The following is a 17947-nucleotide window of genomic DNA, read 5'->3' on the forward strand; positions in this document are numbered from 1 at the left end:
TCACTGACCCCAGACCCACCCTCAGTCTCTCACCACTGACCCCAGACCCACCCTCAGTCTCTCATCACTGACCCCAGACCCACCAGTCTCTCACCACTGACCCCAGACCCACCCTCGGCATTCACCTAGCACTGCACAGACTGGACCCCATGAGTGCGGTGTTCCCGCCTGCAGTACTGACCTCAGTGCGTTCAGCAATCCCTCCACGCTGTTTGAAGGCTGTTCTTTCAAAACCTTGATGCAGCCTTTCATCTGTAGATAAAAAAACAGACACACAGGACTGCTCAGAGGAAATGTCACCCCTCTCTGAACCTGAGACCCCCTGCTGCTGTTTTTCCCTGCTCTGTACACCCCCCCCCCCACCAGACACGCACACACATCCCTGCTAGACATAAAACTGCCTTTTCTGTACTTATTGGTGACCTATGATCCATATCAGGAAATAGTTTCATTAACAACACAAAAGCTGCCAAACAATTACATTTGACACGTATTTCTTATATTATATGCCACTGCTGGTCTGTGACTTTCCTTAACTCTGCCTTTTGCTTTTACATTGGAGTGAATATATTAATATATTTCCTTGTTTGTTTGACAGCATGGGGATGAACTTTATTGCCTGTGTAGAGGGACTCCTTTGGCCGTACTCTCTCATGCTAGTGTGCTAATGAGAGTGAATGGGTGTTGGTGACAGTGGCCGTGCGGATCGACTCTCTCAGTGACGGCTGGCTCTTACATCGATCTTGGAGGTCTTGGCGAAGGCGCCCACGGGGTGGACGTGGTCGTAGAGGATGATGACGCCCACCATCACCCTCATGCAGAACAGCATGGTGTCCGTGTTGGTGAAACGGCACCTGTACTCCCTGTGGACGGACAGACGGACGGACAGAGAGACGGACAGGGGCTCGTTAGCGATGCTCAGTCACCTCCTTCCATCATTGCTCAGTTTGTTTCCACTTCCAGCTAGAGCAGCTGAAGACAGTTCACTTGATTCTATCCTATCCTGTTCTGTTCAATTGTCTTTCCATCTTCCTACTCAGTTTTGCAATGCAACATTCAGCCAGCACCAACATTAGCTTGTACACAATCATGCAACTGGAATAACGTGTATGAGTAAGAGATTTGTAGTGGCTTGGCAGGCTAGAGTAAAAGCAACAATTCTGACCTCTTCTTTCTCCAAAGACTGTGCATACTAGTCTGATCAAGATAACTGTGTACAGTGGACTTCTAAGCTTCTGCCGGGCTACCAGCTGGAGCTGGGTTTGTGGTCTCCTCTAAACCTGGCTCACCAAGAGAGACAGTGCAGGGTGCAGTCTGAAGGAACGTGTTGGCAGACACAGACAACAGGTGAGAGACAGACTGAGACAGAGGGGGCGGAACTCACGGGGTCTCCAGCATGACCCGGCACACGCACGCCATGGTGCTCAAGCAGTCTGTCGTGTCCTCTATCGGCAGCGTCTTGTTCTGGAAGGAAAGCCGCAAACAACTCTATGTCAGACATGGCCACTAGTGGGAGACAAAGCAAAGAGTCAGAGCCATAGATCACTCTGGTTGTGTTCACAGGGCCTGTGGCTGTTTGCCATAGGCTCTCTGTTACCAAATAATGTTCCTTTTATCTGCTAAATTTAAGCATTAGTTTGTGTAGTGAGGCTGTATTTTGTTGGGAATGTGCAGTGGCAGGTCTAGCCTTCTCATTATAACCAATCAGATGAGTCCTTGTGTTACTGGATTTCATGTGCAGGGTTTAGGTATGGTGAAAAGAAACAGGTGTATGCAGAGACGACAGATATTTTGAAACCTGCTACCACACTGGTTTTCAGAATGTAGAGAATTCAGACCACTGAAAGTGAAAGGGGCATTTGGAGACTGAAGTCTTGCTCAGTCTACCTCTTTGGCAGTGGTCAGGTGGTATTCTTGTGACGACTCACCTCTGACACAAACTTAGTGGTGGCATTGCTAAGGGTCTTCAGCATGGGAGTGGCCTCCGCGTAGAACAGCGACATTCGATTGGCCATTTCATTGTTCACCTCATTCTCAGCGTCCAACTGCAGTAGAGGAATGGGAAAATGGGGGTGTGATCAACTTAATTCATTCAAAGGTGATAAAGAGTGAGGCAGAGGGAGTGCACCCCTCTGGGAGTGTATGATGTTAGGTTGTTTTCATAGCCTGAGTGTGTTTTTGTACTCTGACCAAAACAAAACCAGTGGAATGATTTGAACATTTGATCACATTCTTTTTCTCCTGGTTGGATCTTATCAGCCTGATCTAGGTAAGGTTATGTTTTGGATCTCCCTGCTGGAGTCACAGTGCCAAGGAGTTGTAGCACAGTCTTACCTGTTGGTTGTTGAGGCGGTTCCTACTAATGGTCCTCCTATAGTAACTGAAGTCATTCTGAATGGCTGGATTTGTCATCTACAGGAGGAGAGTGACATTGTGTTACTGAGCTGAATCGTGGTTTAAAGGCGGTGGCATGCAAAAAATTGTACAGTACAGTTCATAACATGATGGTGCTATACAGTAGTTTGCAATAAACATCTCAACTAATCAACAGAGTAAAGCTAGCAACATTAGGAAACCAACACATACACTTTCAAAATCCTTTTCATGTTTATTGTAGATGAGATAAAACCTCTTACTGATCCATATGTTCTGCAGTTGGAAACTGCAGTAGCTATGACCCAAGGGCAATTTCACAACACTGGTGATGAAATTCTGCCTACAAATGGAGCCTCTCTCACCATTAACACCGAGGGAGAGGTAGTTTGCTTCAGCTGTGGTGCCAGTTCATTTGAATTGGATGTTAGAATTACTGGTTGGCATGGAAACCTTCACACACTCTAGTCCCAGCTTTTATTCAGGCATTACATCACAGATGTTCAGTTCATGAATAATATTCAGTAATGGTTGTCACTGAAAATTCAGGACCAGAGCAACCTAGGCAAGGAAATACAGGGGACAGAGGGAACGCTGACCAGACAGTCTGTTGTTTCAGCGGTCTCTGATTAAAGCATTGACAGCAGGATTTTATATCCATTACCCTTAGTCACAAATCTAAAGCTCTAAACATGAAACTGGTAGACTATAATTTACATAATAATTATTAGATAGATAGATAGATAATATTTTACAGGTAGTGGTTGAGGAAAGAGGGATCCCTTTCCCCAAACCCCTGGTGTTGTACATGATCCATATTCAGACCGGAGCAGGATTCCAACAGCCATGGACACTGCCTTGTCCCTCTCTCTGACTGTACACCCCCCCCACCCCCCCCACCCACCTTGAGCTCGTCGAAGCTGAGTGTGAAGTGCAGGATTTCGGCAAACTGCTTGGCCAGGGCCTGCTCCCGCTCCAGATGCTGCATGGGGGCGTAGGGGGGGCTTGTCAGTGCCTCCAACAGGCTGCGCAGAGCATTCTCTGAAACACCAAATGCAACTCATCATCCATCCATCTCTCTGTAATTTGCAACCTGCATTTCTGTAACCTGCATTTTGCTGTAATATCTGCATCAGGCTGTAATATTTATATGCATTTGTGATACCTATATCCATATGCAATATCTTTCTTTTTTCTCTTTCTCAATATCTTTCTGTAATGCCTATATCGCTCTGTTATATATATCCAATTGTAATACCTGTACTTACCTGTAATTCCAATAGTTGTCTGTAATACCTATAAATGTCTGTAATATATATACTGATCTGTAATGCCAATATCTGTCTGCAATATCTACACCTGTCTAATGCCAATATTCATCAATAACATCACTTTGTCTGTAATGTTATTTATTCATTATTAATATGCTATTTAAAACCCAAACACAAGAGTCGCATTGGGCTACATATAAAAGACCAGCAAAATACTTACTGGAGCGGGCAGGTTAAAAATGACAAAGGCATTAAACAGAAACAACAAAAAGATGTTTGTTCTGACACATTTACCCTCCTGTCAGCTCTCATAAGAGACTTGCAATGCATTGTAGTGATCACAGCAAGCCTCCCTTCCTCTCTACACTATACTCCACTGTAATTACTTATCAGAGAACTTGCATGCTCCATTTTAATACTATAGATCATGTCTCAATTTAAACCCCCTAATTTAACATACTCCTGATAGGTGTATACTCAAGTGCCAATACGGTTCTTACCAGTGATACACATACCCGGAGTCTTTTTGCCACTTCACCATTGACCAACCACAACACTTCCAAATATTGTAGATGCATGTTTTGGTGAGTAAAATATCAACTGTTTAAAAGATGGTTGCAATTTACCCAAATAAATACTGCAATAAGTTAACTAATTAACAGAATGAAGACTTCGTAATAAATCTTGGCTTTGTCTCAGTTTCTGTGATTTCTTTTAAACAGAGTACTCCATTGTGCCACATCCCACATACAACCAATCACTGACAACACATATTAATCAATTACCAATGTTTCACAGCAAATAGCTACTGCCTGCTAATTACTGAACGTTCTCAATCGACATGAAATAGGGGGAAAACAACAGGTACGTAGCCTGAGGAACATTAACCAGGCAGTTAATGGTAGTTAACCACACCTCACCCAAGTACGCATCCCTACCACACATCCTAGCCCACAAATACACTCTGAGTTCACCCAGCCAGGGAGAAACCACTGCCATCAGGAGCCATTAAGGATCTGAATATCAATCAGCTTGAGATCTTAATCTAACTGAAGTGATTATTTGAATAGGCTGCCAAATGTGATCAACATAAAAATCTGGAATGGCTCAGGGCTGCAAGCTCCAGTGTTGCCAAGTCCCCATTTAAAACTCTAACTGAACTGTCAGCCCCTGACCAATTCAAATGAGGACTGCATTCTCCTGACTGTTTTAGACCGTTAAAAAAGGGATGTGGTTACACAACTGGAGTTACGGTGCAGGGACCTGAATCACATGTTATTCCAGGTTACCATCAGCCGCGGGTGGAGAGGTGACTCCTAAAACCTGCAGGATTATCGATCTCCTACAACAGGGGTCACCGTCATAATACAGTGTCTGCAGTCAGCATGTTTTACAGCTTCGCTTCATATACAGAGTTATAAGTCTGTGCTTATTCGCACTCCAGCTGCCCATTCCATTCTTCACAGTAGGGGTCGGTTATCCCAGGCCTCAATGATTGGAACGAATCTTGTTTTTGTTCCACTTTAAATTTTGATGAAGCTTGATTAAATACCCTCAGCCTGCAAATCAAAGAGTAATTTTAGCTATAAATGAGCTGCTTATTTAAAAGGATCAACCATGAGAACCGGCATGGTCTTCCCTGTCCGTCACTCTGTCCTGTGTCCCGAGAGCAATGGCGGTGCGGTTCTCATTCCTAACAAAAGCCACCACCCCAGTAACTGTACACTTTCCCCCCCCCCAAAAAAGAAGGTGTAGAATCCATCTACTGAAAATCCATATTATGTATTAAGTATTAAGTATGCCTTGTGCTGCAAGGGGAGCCAGCCTCTCCCCTCATAAAATATGCAGCAGCAGCTCTATAAATAAAGGACTGATATTTTTTTATTAACTTTAAGGGTCCCTCCGAAACCTGAACCCCCATTACAGTCAGCCAAGGCCCCCCTTGTTCCAGGATTTAAACTGAGGCATGGTTGGGTAAAGGTCCGAGGAAAAGAGGAATATGAATGTGTGTTTATTCGGGGGGGGTCAGCTTGCGTGCGCTGGGGGATGTGGTCGGAGCAGCGAGGAGGTTGACGCGACGTGACAGAGAGAGACAAACAGGTGTCATCAGTATTCAGCACCCCCCCCCCCCCCCCCTCCCCCCATCGCTCCATGCGATATGGCAGATCCTGTCGCCATGGGAACGGTACAGTGAGGTCAGCAGCAGGGGGGAAGGGGGGTGGGGGTGGGGGGGGGTTGAGGCCTTGAGCAGCAAGAGAGCCTCCCACAGAGATCCTGCACTGGCAGGATGCGGAGGAGAAAGGAGAGAGCAGATCCACCGAAGATGGAGGATTTTTTTTTTTTTTTCCGTTTACATCACTGGCGGTTGCGGTGATTGACAGGTTCAGGCTGACAGCCTGCTGCTTGAATGAGCGAATGAGAACGAGGCTGGGCCACATACCCAGCCTGAGGGAGAACTCGTAGAAGCGCTTCAGTTTGGCCACCAGGGGGCAGACTGCATTCCAGGCCTTCTCCTGCAGCTGTAGGTCACTTGGGTTCTGAATGGCCTGGAAAGAGACACACAGATGAAGCATAATGCTGCATGTTGTATTTAGCTCTGGCAAGGCCGTGTAATATGTGATGCTAAAATGATGTAGTGCTGCCTTTGGTCCTGTCTGTGCTTCTCTGTGCCAAGCTCTCAGGCATTTGAGTAAATTGATAAATTCAGTCAGATATACAGCATTAATTTTCTGAAAAGGTCAACACTGCAGTATCCAATATTTAAAATCACTTGCGTTTAGAAGTGATCAACTGAACCAAAAAGGGAACAAAAGACTCCAGGCCCTAGATTGGGGGGAAAAAAATCGATCTGTACAAGATGTATTAAGTATTAAAAATGGATAACAAATAAATGTTGTGTTACATTGGTTATCCTGGAAGTTATATTAACCATCCTGGCTCCAACAAGCAAAGTAATCATAACAACAACAACAACAATAATAATAATAATAATAAATGTAATGTAATAATGTGTCCAGATGCAACGCAGGGACATCCTCACCTCTCTTATCTCCTGCCCCGCTCCATTGTAGGACTGCAGCTCCGCCAGTATCCCATGAGCCTCCTCTAACACGGCGCTCACCTGGTTCCACACCGCCGTCTCGGCCTCTGTGGGCTGGGCATCTGCGCGGAGGGGCAGGAGGTGATGAGGTCAGCGAGTGAAAGAACAGGCCTCCACAGCCACGCTGGTGTCAGGGTGACGGAGCGATTCTGTCACACTCAGGCGGTGGCGCTGAAGAACTTGGACTCAATTTAAAGACCCCTCGCTATCTAAACTTTGGAGCTTGGAGAGTCTAATCCGCAGTGTGAGTGACTGTTTCTTGGCTCGGTCTTGTCCTGCTGTGAGGAAGCTTGCTCTGGTTGAACGAGGGCTGGACCATCATGAACTACGAGCCACGTCGTGAGGCGAATAATTTCGAGTGCACATATTTGGAGACATTAATCTGGCTGTGGGGGAAAGGTCCGGGGGAAGCCGGGCTACACGCACCCACGCTGGGTGGGCGACAGATGGGCCAGCTTTGAGTGCCTCGGCCTAATCTGTCTGCCCCGCCCAGACTGACAGCTGTTTCTCTGCAGAGCTCCTGTCACTGAAAGTGTTGGTCATGCGCTGAGCAGAGAGCTCTATGTGGGAAAAATCTGTCTGGCAGACAAGATTACGCGCTGCCCACTTTTACGGCCTCCCCCATGTTTCTCTCTACCTCTCTGGGGTTGTAAAACTTATTAGAAGACCCTCCACTGGAGAAGACTTTATCAAACAGGAGAGAGGTTTGCTGGCCGGTGGAGAGGGGAGAGAATAGGAGGTGGTCAGTCTCATATCCTGGGTGAGGCTCTGCTGCTGTGCTCTTCAGCAATGCAGTCAATATCATCCACTGCTGTGGGGATTATGCCAATATTATCAATAAACATCGCCCTGGACAACGACGACCTTAAAAACGCATAAAGAATATAATGTAAGGGAAATAATGTGCATTAGCCATGGAGCACACACTGGAGTATGTACCCCCTTGGAATATAGATATGAGCAATAATGTCTTCTATCATGCTGTTGTTAAATATTTAATACAAATATGTATTAATATGTATGAATGTGTTGTCTTGCTGTTGGGGGGTGTCGTGCTTACAGGCCTTGATACAGGCACCAGAGTTGCGTTCGTCTACAGGGAATTGTGACAGAGGGACACGAGTTTAAGCCCCAGATGGGGGCTCAAAGGGAAAGGTACTAACAAGCGCATCAGCTGGAATGGTCTGGCAGAAGCCCCAGCTGTGTGAAAGGCATTAAGTGTGTAAAAAATGTGTAAGTTACTCAGGCAGAGTCCCATTAAAGTGAAAGGCGTGCCAGGCTCTGACGGCCCTGTCTGTCTGCGCTCCCTCTCCCACTGTGCCCGTTTGAATGAATTAGAGAGTAAATGTTTGTGGCCGGTGGCCATAACGCTATCAACTGAGCAAGCAAGCAGCAGAGCCCTCCTCCAGGCACACTCTCTCTCTCTCTCCCTCTCTCTCGCTCTGTAAATTAGAGCACGGTTACCACAGGGCATGCCTGTTCGCAACACTGCCAGCTTTGTTTGCAGAGAGCGTCTGTAAGTGGAACTGAGGGCGATCGGCGGTTTGGAGCTGATCACCTCAGACGGGACAGGGTGAACCTGCCGGACCGTTTACGTGTGCATCGGTTCCCTCTTTTCAGAATAAATTTCAAGTGGTGGGGGAATGACAGTCCAGCCCTCGGTGTGTGTGTGTGTGTGTGTGTGTGTGTGTGTGTGTGTGTGTGTGTGTGTGTGTGTGTGTGTGTGTGCGCGCGAGGTTTCAATCATTTGCCACTAAATTCTCCCCCATTAGTGGATGTAAAGCACCTTCTCTACAGCTATTCTGCACTTCTCTGTAGTCATCAGAAGAGTCATCTATCCTTTTCACTGACCAGACCATTTCTTCTGATCTCTGATCTCACTTTGTGTAGTGTGCTGTTTAGTTGCTGTTGTTTTTCTCAGGTTCGGAAACTGTAAGGACAGACTCAGGGTGGAGGTGTACAGTGCATTAACTTTAATTGCCCGGTGTGAACAGCATTATTAATTTAATGAGTTTGACAGCGAGCTGGGCACCGCATCGCCGCAGGGTTTTTTCTCCGCCAATGATTAGAGCCGCAGGTAGGTAACACCTTTCTCCAGGTGTAAGAGGCTAGCGAATCGCACCAGGAATAAAAGTGGCTAATGAGCCTTGAAGTTTTTGTTTTCCTCCGAGGCTGGGGATCCCTGGGGAGAGCCGGGACTGTACTGTACTGTATCCTCGCACACCTGACTCTGTTTGGCAACACAAGCAAGCTCCATGACAGATTAGCCTAATTTTTTTATATACAAATGAATTCATTCATTCCAACAGGGATGACTTTTTTAATTGGCGCACGGCCACCCAATCCCAGCCTTGTAGGGCTGCTGTCCAGAGTACCAGCATCATCAACCACTGCATTGTCCTGAGAGAGCCCCTGTTTGCTGATCTGAGGATGGTCAATGTTTTGAGGGTGCACTCCTGCTTCCTGATCCACATGTGGTCACTGCTTTAAGGTTAAACCCCTGCTTCCTGATCTGTGGGGTGTGGTCACTGCTTTAAGGGTTAACCCCTGCTTCCTGGTCCAAGGATGATCACCATTTTGATGGTGATCCCGCGCTTCCTGATTTGAGGGTGGTCGCTATTCTGAGAAAATTGAGCCAAGGAGGTGACAGCCCTGCAGGATTGGGATTGGGCACACCAGCAGCAAGAGTTTCTCAACCAATGAGAAGGGACTGTTAAGTCGTGGAGACACTGGAAGAGGATTACAGAAGGGGAGAGAGCGGTTAGACGAGGGTTAAAGAGAAGCCTGCGGTACAGCGGGTGAAGCTGGAAAACCATCGTTACCAAGGAAACGGCATCGGCTATGTTACAGCTACCCCCGCCCAGCAACAGGGACAGGCTGGATGTAGTGTAGCGGTGACAGGTTTGCAAAGGAAAGAAAAGGAAGGATGGCAGTGGGATGGAAGTTATCACAGATCACTGTGATGTCACACATTAACGCGGAACACACAGAAGCACGCGAGCATGGCATTCTGGGAAGTGTAGGAGGTGAAGTGGTCACACATAAAGGACTGCTGTCAGTGCTTTGCTTAGGCAGTATGGTGAATTTTGCAGACAGATTTAAGAGTGTTTTTGTTCAGATTTGTGTTCAGATTCAATCATGCTACTTTCAAATACAAGCCACAGCACTGACACAGTAATAAGAGTGACAGACCATCATATCAACCATCAAACACCATAGCATTTATTTCATATATGCATTTGCACCATCTTTTCATACCTGCATGTTTAAATGCTTGTACTAAATATATTATTACTGTATTACCATACCTTCTGTTTTTGTCTGGATGATATTAGCATGTGTCTATTAGAAGTCCTATACAGATACCATATGGTTGGATCTTTTATCATATTAGTATTTACTCAGTTTGCTTAAATGGTACAAAACAGCAAATAAATGCTTTCCAAATGCCAGCCAACACACAGACATGGAATGATCGACTAACCCAACAGGGAAGGGGAAACAAGAAGGGACATGATGATCTTAAAAAAAAAAAAAAGAACGCAAAAAATAAGAAGCCAATGGTCTCACGTTCAAAGTCAAGGAAAACTATTTGGCCATGCTCAAGTTCGGCGCAAGACAGCACTTTCAGGAGATTTCCCATGAGTCCCCTGGAACAGAAGAAGGGAGAGGTATGTGGGTGAGGGGGGTGGGTGGGTGTGTGTATGTGTGTGTGCATGTGTGTGTGTGCATGCGTGCGTGTGTGTGTTGAGGGGCGGGGTACGACAGGGCTGGACGGGGTGAGGGGTGTGGCCGGGGAGTAGTGGGAGGGGCTGGGACTCCTTTGGGAGTGGCGGGGGTGCCGGCATGTTGACGCAGACTCACAGACACTCCCTTACTCCCACTGGATCATGTTCTCCACGGCTCCATTACACCCCCAGAACGGGAGACTATTCCCTGGAATTGTGTGCATCAGTGGGGAATCCAGTGCAAAAAGGAGGCGGTTTCAGGAGGTTTCCCATGAGTCCCTGGGGGTTGCAGTGTAGCATAGCGGTGAGGAGCAGGATAAGGACTCGTAACCAAAAGGTTGCTGGTTCGACTCCCTGTTGGGGCACTGTTGCTGTACCTTTGGGCAAGCTACTTAATCCAGAATTGCCTCAGTAAAATATCCAGCTGTATAAATGGATACCTTGTAAAACTGTAACATATGTAAGTTGCTCTGGATAAGAGCCTCTGCTAAATGACAATCATGTAAAATAATAATGAGGTGGTACTAAGGGGCTATGGAAACGTACACAGAGAGGGAGGAAATTGGGCCACCATCACACATGAATGCAGTGACATATACAGGGAACATGGGCAGGTGTAGGATGATGATCCAGAGTGAGATGAAAGAGTGTCCGGGATTAAAAAAAAATCAGCACCACAACATCAACCCTGCCCCTTCTCCAATTCTCACTCCTCCCCCAACCTCCAGCGACCCTCCCCCCCCAATGTCCACCGCCAACCCTCAACACCCCCCACCCCACAACCAGCACCCCCAGTCCCACACACACACACACACACACATACACACATACACACACGCACATACACATCAGTGCACACTTACTTTCAAAGTCCAGGAAAAAATGCGGACAGTTCTCTAAATCCTTGCCAAGGACCTTAATGAGGTTCCCCATGGCCAGCAAACCTGAGCAGAGGAGACAACAGAGAGACACACAGTACAGAGCAGCACTCTCTGTCCTTCTCCGTCTCTCCCTCTTCATCCCTTTCCTTTGTTAATGCTCTCTCACTCCTTTTCTTCTTCTCTCTACCCACCTCTCCTCACTCTCTCACACTACCCACCTCTCCTCACTCCCCCCGCACTCAAATTCAAATGTGACCTTTTGGAGTCCCTTATCATCAAGTTAAGTATCAGCAAATCATTTCACTTAAAATCAAGATTAGAAAAAAATTTTTTTTCTGTTTTTTTTTTTTTTTTGTGGGGTAGGAAGAGGCAAGCGTCAGTCTTAATTCCTCCTGATCTGAATGAGTTCTTTAGCAATCCAGGGTTTTTTTCTGCCCTCTCAGTCCACCCACCATGCTTACCCCTGTATTCAACCAACATTTTTTGTCAACTTTGACATACAGTCGCATGCAAGCATTGTGTTTGTTTTCTTCACTGTTTGGCAGGTTCAGTGTTCGCCAAAATTAATGAAAAAAAAAGTGTTTCTGTTGAAAAAAAAAGCGCTTGTTTATTTGTGGTCAGTGTTAAGGATGATCGTTTATTGAATTTGGAGTAATTCTATTTTTGAAGTAAATATTTTCACACTGAAATAAAACTGCAATGAACTGTGATTTTATTTCTGATCCCCCCTAGACCGTGGCACTGGTCGTGCTCCTACACTGGGTGTGTGACGTGTCACTCAGTGGAGGTACAGCGCAGGCATGTGATGGCTCAGCGGAAGGGCGTTTAGCCACCACAACCAGAGTGTGTTTCATATCTGGGTCACACAATCAATATAAACAATATAAGTAACACACGTCATAGTAGTGCATGACTACTGAAACAGAAAAAATTCACAGAAGAATCTAAGGAAACTACGGTAAGTAAATGAATGGTAATGCAGATTGTTGCGTATCCACTTACAGGTGTAAAACTGGACATGAAGTATCCATGTAAGTATATATACAAGATACAGATGTATATTACAGTTTGCCTTAATCCTACTCTAATAACCCTAAAGTAGACCAGGAAGTGTGTAATTTCCTGAGACTGAGGCCTAGATCTACAGAGAAGCAGTTTTGTGTGTGCGCATGCTTGTGTGTGAGAGTTAACACTGTTTCAACACGCTGATAATGACATGACAACGTGATAGCCCAGCACGCTCCGTTCATAGTCCCACCCACCCGCAGTGATGCTGGGGCACGCTGCATGGGGCTCAGAGCAGAGGGCAGAGGAACGGAAATATTAACCACTTTCCCACAGATGTATTTTGGACCATAAAGAACCCATCACTTTGATGTGTCTGTGTGCCACGGGCTACCCACGGCATGCCCTAGTTTCTCCTGTGTGGTGCACTGAATCTATCGACATCAGCCTTGTAAGTCACTTTGGATAAAAGCATTTGCCAAATAAATAAATACGAATCGGACTAAGTGTGAGAGATGAGGCCTTTCTCATGCAGTATGCATTTCCTGTAATGGGAAATCCATGGGGAAACGCTTGCTAGACACACAGGGATAACAAACGCTGATTACAAACAGCCAGTGAGGCTTAGCCGCTAGGGCTAGGATTAGCCCTGGGGGAGGGGGGGGGGTGCATCCTTTTTCTACACACTCACAGCACTATAAAATGGACAGCTGTGTTTGGGTGTGAGAGAGGGCCTGCACTGACCAGCAGAAGTGAGGGGTGGCGTAGAAGCAGGGGCTGATGGGAGTAAGGCCCATATTGAGGCGGGTGGCGTTGGGGCGGGCAGCTGAGGGGAACAGGAGGGCCCAGAGAGGCCCCGATTGTGAGAGAGACAGAGACAGTGATTATGGGATGGAGATAGCGGGGTGACCGCGGGGAAGAAGCGGCCCAGTCAGGGAGCATAAAGCCGAGTGTGGCCCGGGAGAGGGGGGTGGGATGAATGGGTTTAGTTTGGACTCTCTGAAAGCCCGGTTCTGTCAGGACCTCTCCTCCACCTCCCACCCGTCTGTCCGCAGGCGCTTTTCAGAACCGGCGCAGAGCCTTTGAATTCGGTGGTGAAAGGCAACCTTGTGCAGGCCGCGGCCCACGAGGACAAGCCGCCTTAGTTTGCTCCCAGGGCGCCCCATTGTGGGACGGGAGCAATTTAGGGGATACAAGCGTCCCCTGATTCTGCGCCAAAGAGAACACAGGCCATCACCCCCAGCCCCTGAAAAAGGGGTCTACCAGAAAGTGCTCTTTAATGCACAGAACCAGTCTCCTGTTGTTAAGGTCAGCGCAGTAACAGGAGGAACACTGGGCTTTTTACATTAAGGATGTAACACACAGCACAGTGACCGGGGAGGAGGGGTGAGCCCCCCCACCGCTACCACATACAGCATTGTGCAAAGGCCCCAGGGAGAAGGTTTGTTTTTGGAGAGGTGTCTTGTGATGGCACACTCTGTCCAGAGAGCCTGGTGTATGCACAACAGTAGCGTCTGGTTGTTGATGTGATGCCACTACAGGATCAGGCCTTGTTTTTTCCCCAATAGCTCACTCAATGAAACAGAGCAACAGACTCCAAACCCATGAGAAAAACTATGCAAATGGTGAGACCTTAAAAGGCACTCATCTAGTAGCACTCAATAACTAGCTAGATGGCTATTTTAGCTATGAGGGATGTGTGGTCAAACTTTATATAGGATGCTAGTGTTATGACCTTGGCCAAATGATTAGCTTATTTTAGCCTTGAATTCTGCTCTGTATGAAACTATCTGCCATGAATATAAAAAGGACAGCGAGGCTTCTGAAATTCCACTGGGGGAATGGTTTCATCACTCTACCCTGTGACGCTAGGGGAAGAAAGACAGAGGATGCTGGGTAATAGCAGCCCCTGTGAGGTGGGAGTTTGGCACAGCGATAGCGGGAAAGTGGAGGCATGTTGGGGGTCTCTGTGTTGAGGCTCTGACAGAGGCAGTTCTCCAGGAGAACATTTCTTGTGTGAACCTGTGGAGTTAGGCCACACATAACTGCAGTTAAAGGAGGTTGGTTTTCCAGTGGGAAATGTCAGTTACATATTGCTGGTACAGTAATGGACCAATCACTTGAGATTCAATGCTGATCTAATGCTCATGTCAACCAGTTGTTGGAGTGGTACTGAGAATTCTGTCATTTAATCTGACTGCAAAAGAACTGCATGGGTTTGCTGTTTAAACCCAAAGCTGATTATGACTTTGCTGAAATTCTGGTGTAACGCTATTTGAATTTTTGCAATAGCACAATTTGCTGCTGTAAAACTGCTGGATGTTATTGCATCAGTTAACATGAAAAGACTGGTGCCACTATGGTCAAGTTATGGTTAAGTTCAGGCTTCACGCTCTTACAAATTTTAAATACCCTCACGAAGAGTAATATTTATTAGTTTGTGTCAGCTACTCATACATTTTAAATATACATACATCTTTGTTGCTTTGATATATCTGTATCATTCATGTATTTGGGATTGTATTTTACAATTCATTCAACAGAATGAGCAAACCATAATATATATGAAAGCATCAATAATATACCTGTTATGAATATACTGTATACAAAAGTTTGCAGGGTTAAGTTCTGGTGAGGTTAGGCTGTTGTACCCTTGGGGAGGGTAGCTGAATTTTTTGAATTGCTTCAGTAAATATGTAGTGAACGGAAATGAACAAAATACGTAATACATGGAAAGCTCTTTATATAAGTATTTCCCCTTTTTAAGAGTCACTCACGAGAATAAATGAACACATATCTCAGCTAAGGGAAATCCTATTTACTGAACAGACAATACCCCTAAAAAGCCATCTTCAAGGCGGACACTTCAGAGGAATTCGGACTGGAAGATAAGACCTGACCCACATCAAAGCGTTTAGAACAAAACTGGCGTGGCTTCAGGTTGCCAGGGTGTTTCTGAGCTGGGTTCTAAAACAGAGAAAGAGGAAGCTGGGCCTTTGGCAGTCACGAGAAGAAAGAAAGCCCAAAAGACCGGAAAATCACTGTAAACAGCCAGTCCGTTCACGTGAAGCAATTATCATTATTGAGGTAACCATGGTATGTCTAATCTGAAAGCATGCCACCAGAGATCTTTCCAAAAGTGCCAGAAGAGCTACAAGAAAACCTGTATTGGAGCAAACATCAATAGCAATAAATATTCGTTTGACATCCTCCCAGTACCATATACTGTCCAGAATTAACACACCTCAACAGCCATATATACTCATACCCTGTCTGATATGGAGGCTATATCACTGATAATGGTGAGCCTGGTGTGCTCACAGAGCTGGCTTTCTGCTCTGGGTGTTTCTCACGTCTTCTGAGAGAGCCATTGTCAGCCCGCTGGTCTCCTGGCAACCAGCGGCAGAGGCTTTTTCTGGTTCGACCTCATGCAGTTCCTTTCCTGTGTACGCGCCTCGGCTCAGACGTACAACGGGCTGCATAGCAGTGCATTCATCTGCAATTCCAGCAGATCTGTGTCCCTCCGCGACGCAACCTGGCTGTGTGTGTGTGTGCGTGTGTGTGTGTGTGTGTGTGTGTGTGTGTGTGGGCAGGTACAGGCACACAGCAGTATTGTGCTAGACAGGGCAGAAATACAATGGATAACGAGTCGGTAAGCCCACTCTCCTTTGGACCATAAACCGCCACACTGTTTTCCAATATGGCCGCCACAGCCAGGCTCTGCAGCTATTAGAGCGTTTCCCTTATGTCTTTGCGAGTTTAGCACGAGGAACACAGCGACAAACACGGCTGCACCATAACAGGTCGTCCACACAAAGCGGCCGGACACCCAAATCAAACACGAAGATAAACCCCTACCTCCACCTTTTTTTTTTTTTTTTTACCGTTGCGTACCAGCCAGGAGCAGCAGTAGTCCACTCTGTATCTTGTTCTCCTTTCACTTGATCTTATTTTTCTGCCCTCTTCCTCTCTGTTCTCCGGCTCCCCTGTGTTCAGCCGTTTGATACTCAATCCCAGTGTGTCTAGAGGAATCCTCTGTCCCCCCGGTCCCTCGGTTACAGGCTACCCAGGATCCTCTGCCCCTACCACTGAGTCTCTGCTGCTCTTCTCGGCGTTAGCTTTTGTTTTTTCACACTTCTCTTTTTTGAGGTTCTATTTTTAAGGGATGTTTTTTTTTTTTCTTTCACTTTCTGCTGCTTGCAAACAGTTTTTTTTTTCTCTCTTTGGTGTTGTGTATTTAGGGGGGGGGGGGGGGGGGGTTGGGTGGTAGAGTCTGCACCAGATTTTTCTCTGTGGCTTTGTACCCAGAGTGGCCCTGGGCAGAATCCAGCTGCGTCACATTCGTCAGTTCCTCAAAAAAAAAAAACAACACACACACACAAAAGTCCTCACTTCTCATTTCCCCCTCTCTCTCGCTGTACCTGTGGAGTCAGCTCACACCTGCGTGTGGGAGAGCTTGTGTCTCTCCCCTGTCTCGTGAGAGGCTGCCTCTCCGCGATGGCTCCCAGAGCAGAGCCAGGGGGCTGGGAAAGGGGCGGCCGACCCGAGCGGTGTATGATAGGTGAGGCGCGCACGTTGCCACAGTCAGACCGAAAGTGTTTATAATTAAGGAAGCTGAAAAAGGGGGAAGTGAAGATGGAGGATGGCGGTTACAGTTTCCGTCTTCACTACTGAGACTGCTTTTGGCTTGCTCTTTTTGCATCTCAGTTAATTTTTTTTTCCTGTCTGTGAATGTCATTGGTCCTCAATGTGTCACAAAGTGCCACTCTTTCACAATTGCCCAGATCCTGTGTGATCAATGGCTTAGAAGCTGCCAAGGGTCTTTCGATGAAAATGACTCAGTACCTGGTCTTACATTACCACTGAACAGGTGTATCTAACTGTAAATTAACAGTAACCCCTATATACAGTATTTCTGTAATTATCTCCCTCACCCCTATATTCTGTAATGAACGCTTGATGCTTCGATCCAAACACACATCTGGGTTTTTTTTAAGAATTTAAAACTGTTTAACATCATAATTTACTTTTATATCAGTATCACTGTGTGTTGTGCAAGGAGTCACAACTGGCAGTGTGTGAGGGGTCAGTTTGTATCAGGGTAATTGCGCATTTAAGTCAGGAAGTCTGGGATTGCAAGGCGTACGTTTAACCCGGGGGGAGTACAGTCCTGACTCATACAACGTTACTAGGACACTGCAGCAAGGGCTGACATCTTGCAGCAGAGTAGTTATATATATCGGTTTGTAAGGCTTCAGATTCTCATTCATTCTTACTGGGCTTCCTAACGCCCATCTGAAATCGCGCGGATGGGTCTTTCCGCATTCTGCCCCTGGATGCAGCAGTTTGTGCTGTGGCAGACCTCATCCGTCTGCAGCCTGGCCATATGGCCCTGCGACCGGCAGCACGGCGCGGCAGCTGGCGGGGTTAGCTACCTTGCTCACGACTTTCCTCAAGGAGCTCTTCACTGCTTCACTGCATCAACCGGGACTGCTCAGCTCCTGCTCAGAACCACAGCATCAGCACCTCGCAACCTGAGAGAGAGAGAGAGGGGGGAAGGGAGAGAGAGGGAGAGGGAGAGGAAGAGCG

The 17947-nt window shown here is 46.7% G+C and overlaps 1 protein-coding gene across 2 annotated transcripts in view; it reads right to left on the reverse strand.

Moving 5' to 3' along the window:
• Window positions 1-17947, reverse strand: part of fam49al (family with sequence similarity 49 member A, like) — a 36468-nt gene that overhangs the window by 2411 nt on the left and 16110 nt on the right. Inside the window, exons 2-11 of one of the 2 annotated variants that reach the window (XM_036555651.1) lie at window positions 17794-17892; window positions 11336-11416; window positions 6685-6806; window positions 6085-6190; window positions 3278-3414; window positions 2335-2412; window positions 1929-2045; window positions 1385-1464; window positions 737-863; window positions 182-252 (exon numbers count right to left, since the gene is read on the reverse strand). In XM_036555651.1, the coding sequence (XP_036411544.1) occupies window positions 182-252; window positions 737-863; window positions 1385-1464; window positions 1929-2045; window positions 2335-2412; window positions 3278-3414; window positions 6085-6190; window positions 6685-6806; window positions 11336-11405 (908 nt within the window). In that variant the 5' untranslated portion in view covers window positions 11406-11416; window positions 17794-17892. Of the gene's footprint in view, window positions 1-181; window positions 253-736; window positions 864-1384; window positions 1465-1928; window positions 2046-2334; window positions 2413-3277; window positions 3415-6084; window positions 6191-6684; window positions 6807-10314; window positions 10395-11335; window positions 11417-17793; window positions 17893-17947 lie in introns of those variants that run through there. The other variant, XM_036555650.1, reaches the window with a different exon arrangement.

Source organism: Megalops cyprinoides, chromosome 21, assembly GCF_013368585.1.
Source record: "Megalops cyprinoides isolate fMegCyp1 chromosome 21, fMegCyp1.pri, whole genome shotgun sequence".
In the NCBI taxonomy this organism is placed as follows: Eukaryota; Metazoa; Chordata; class Actinopteri; order Elopiformes; family Megalopidae; genus Megalops; species Megalops cyprinoides.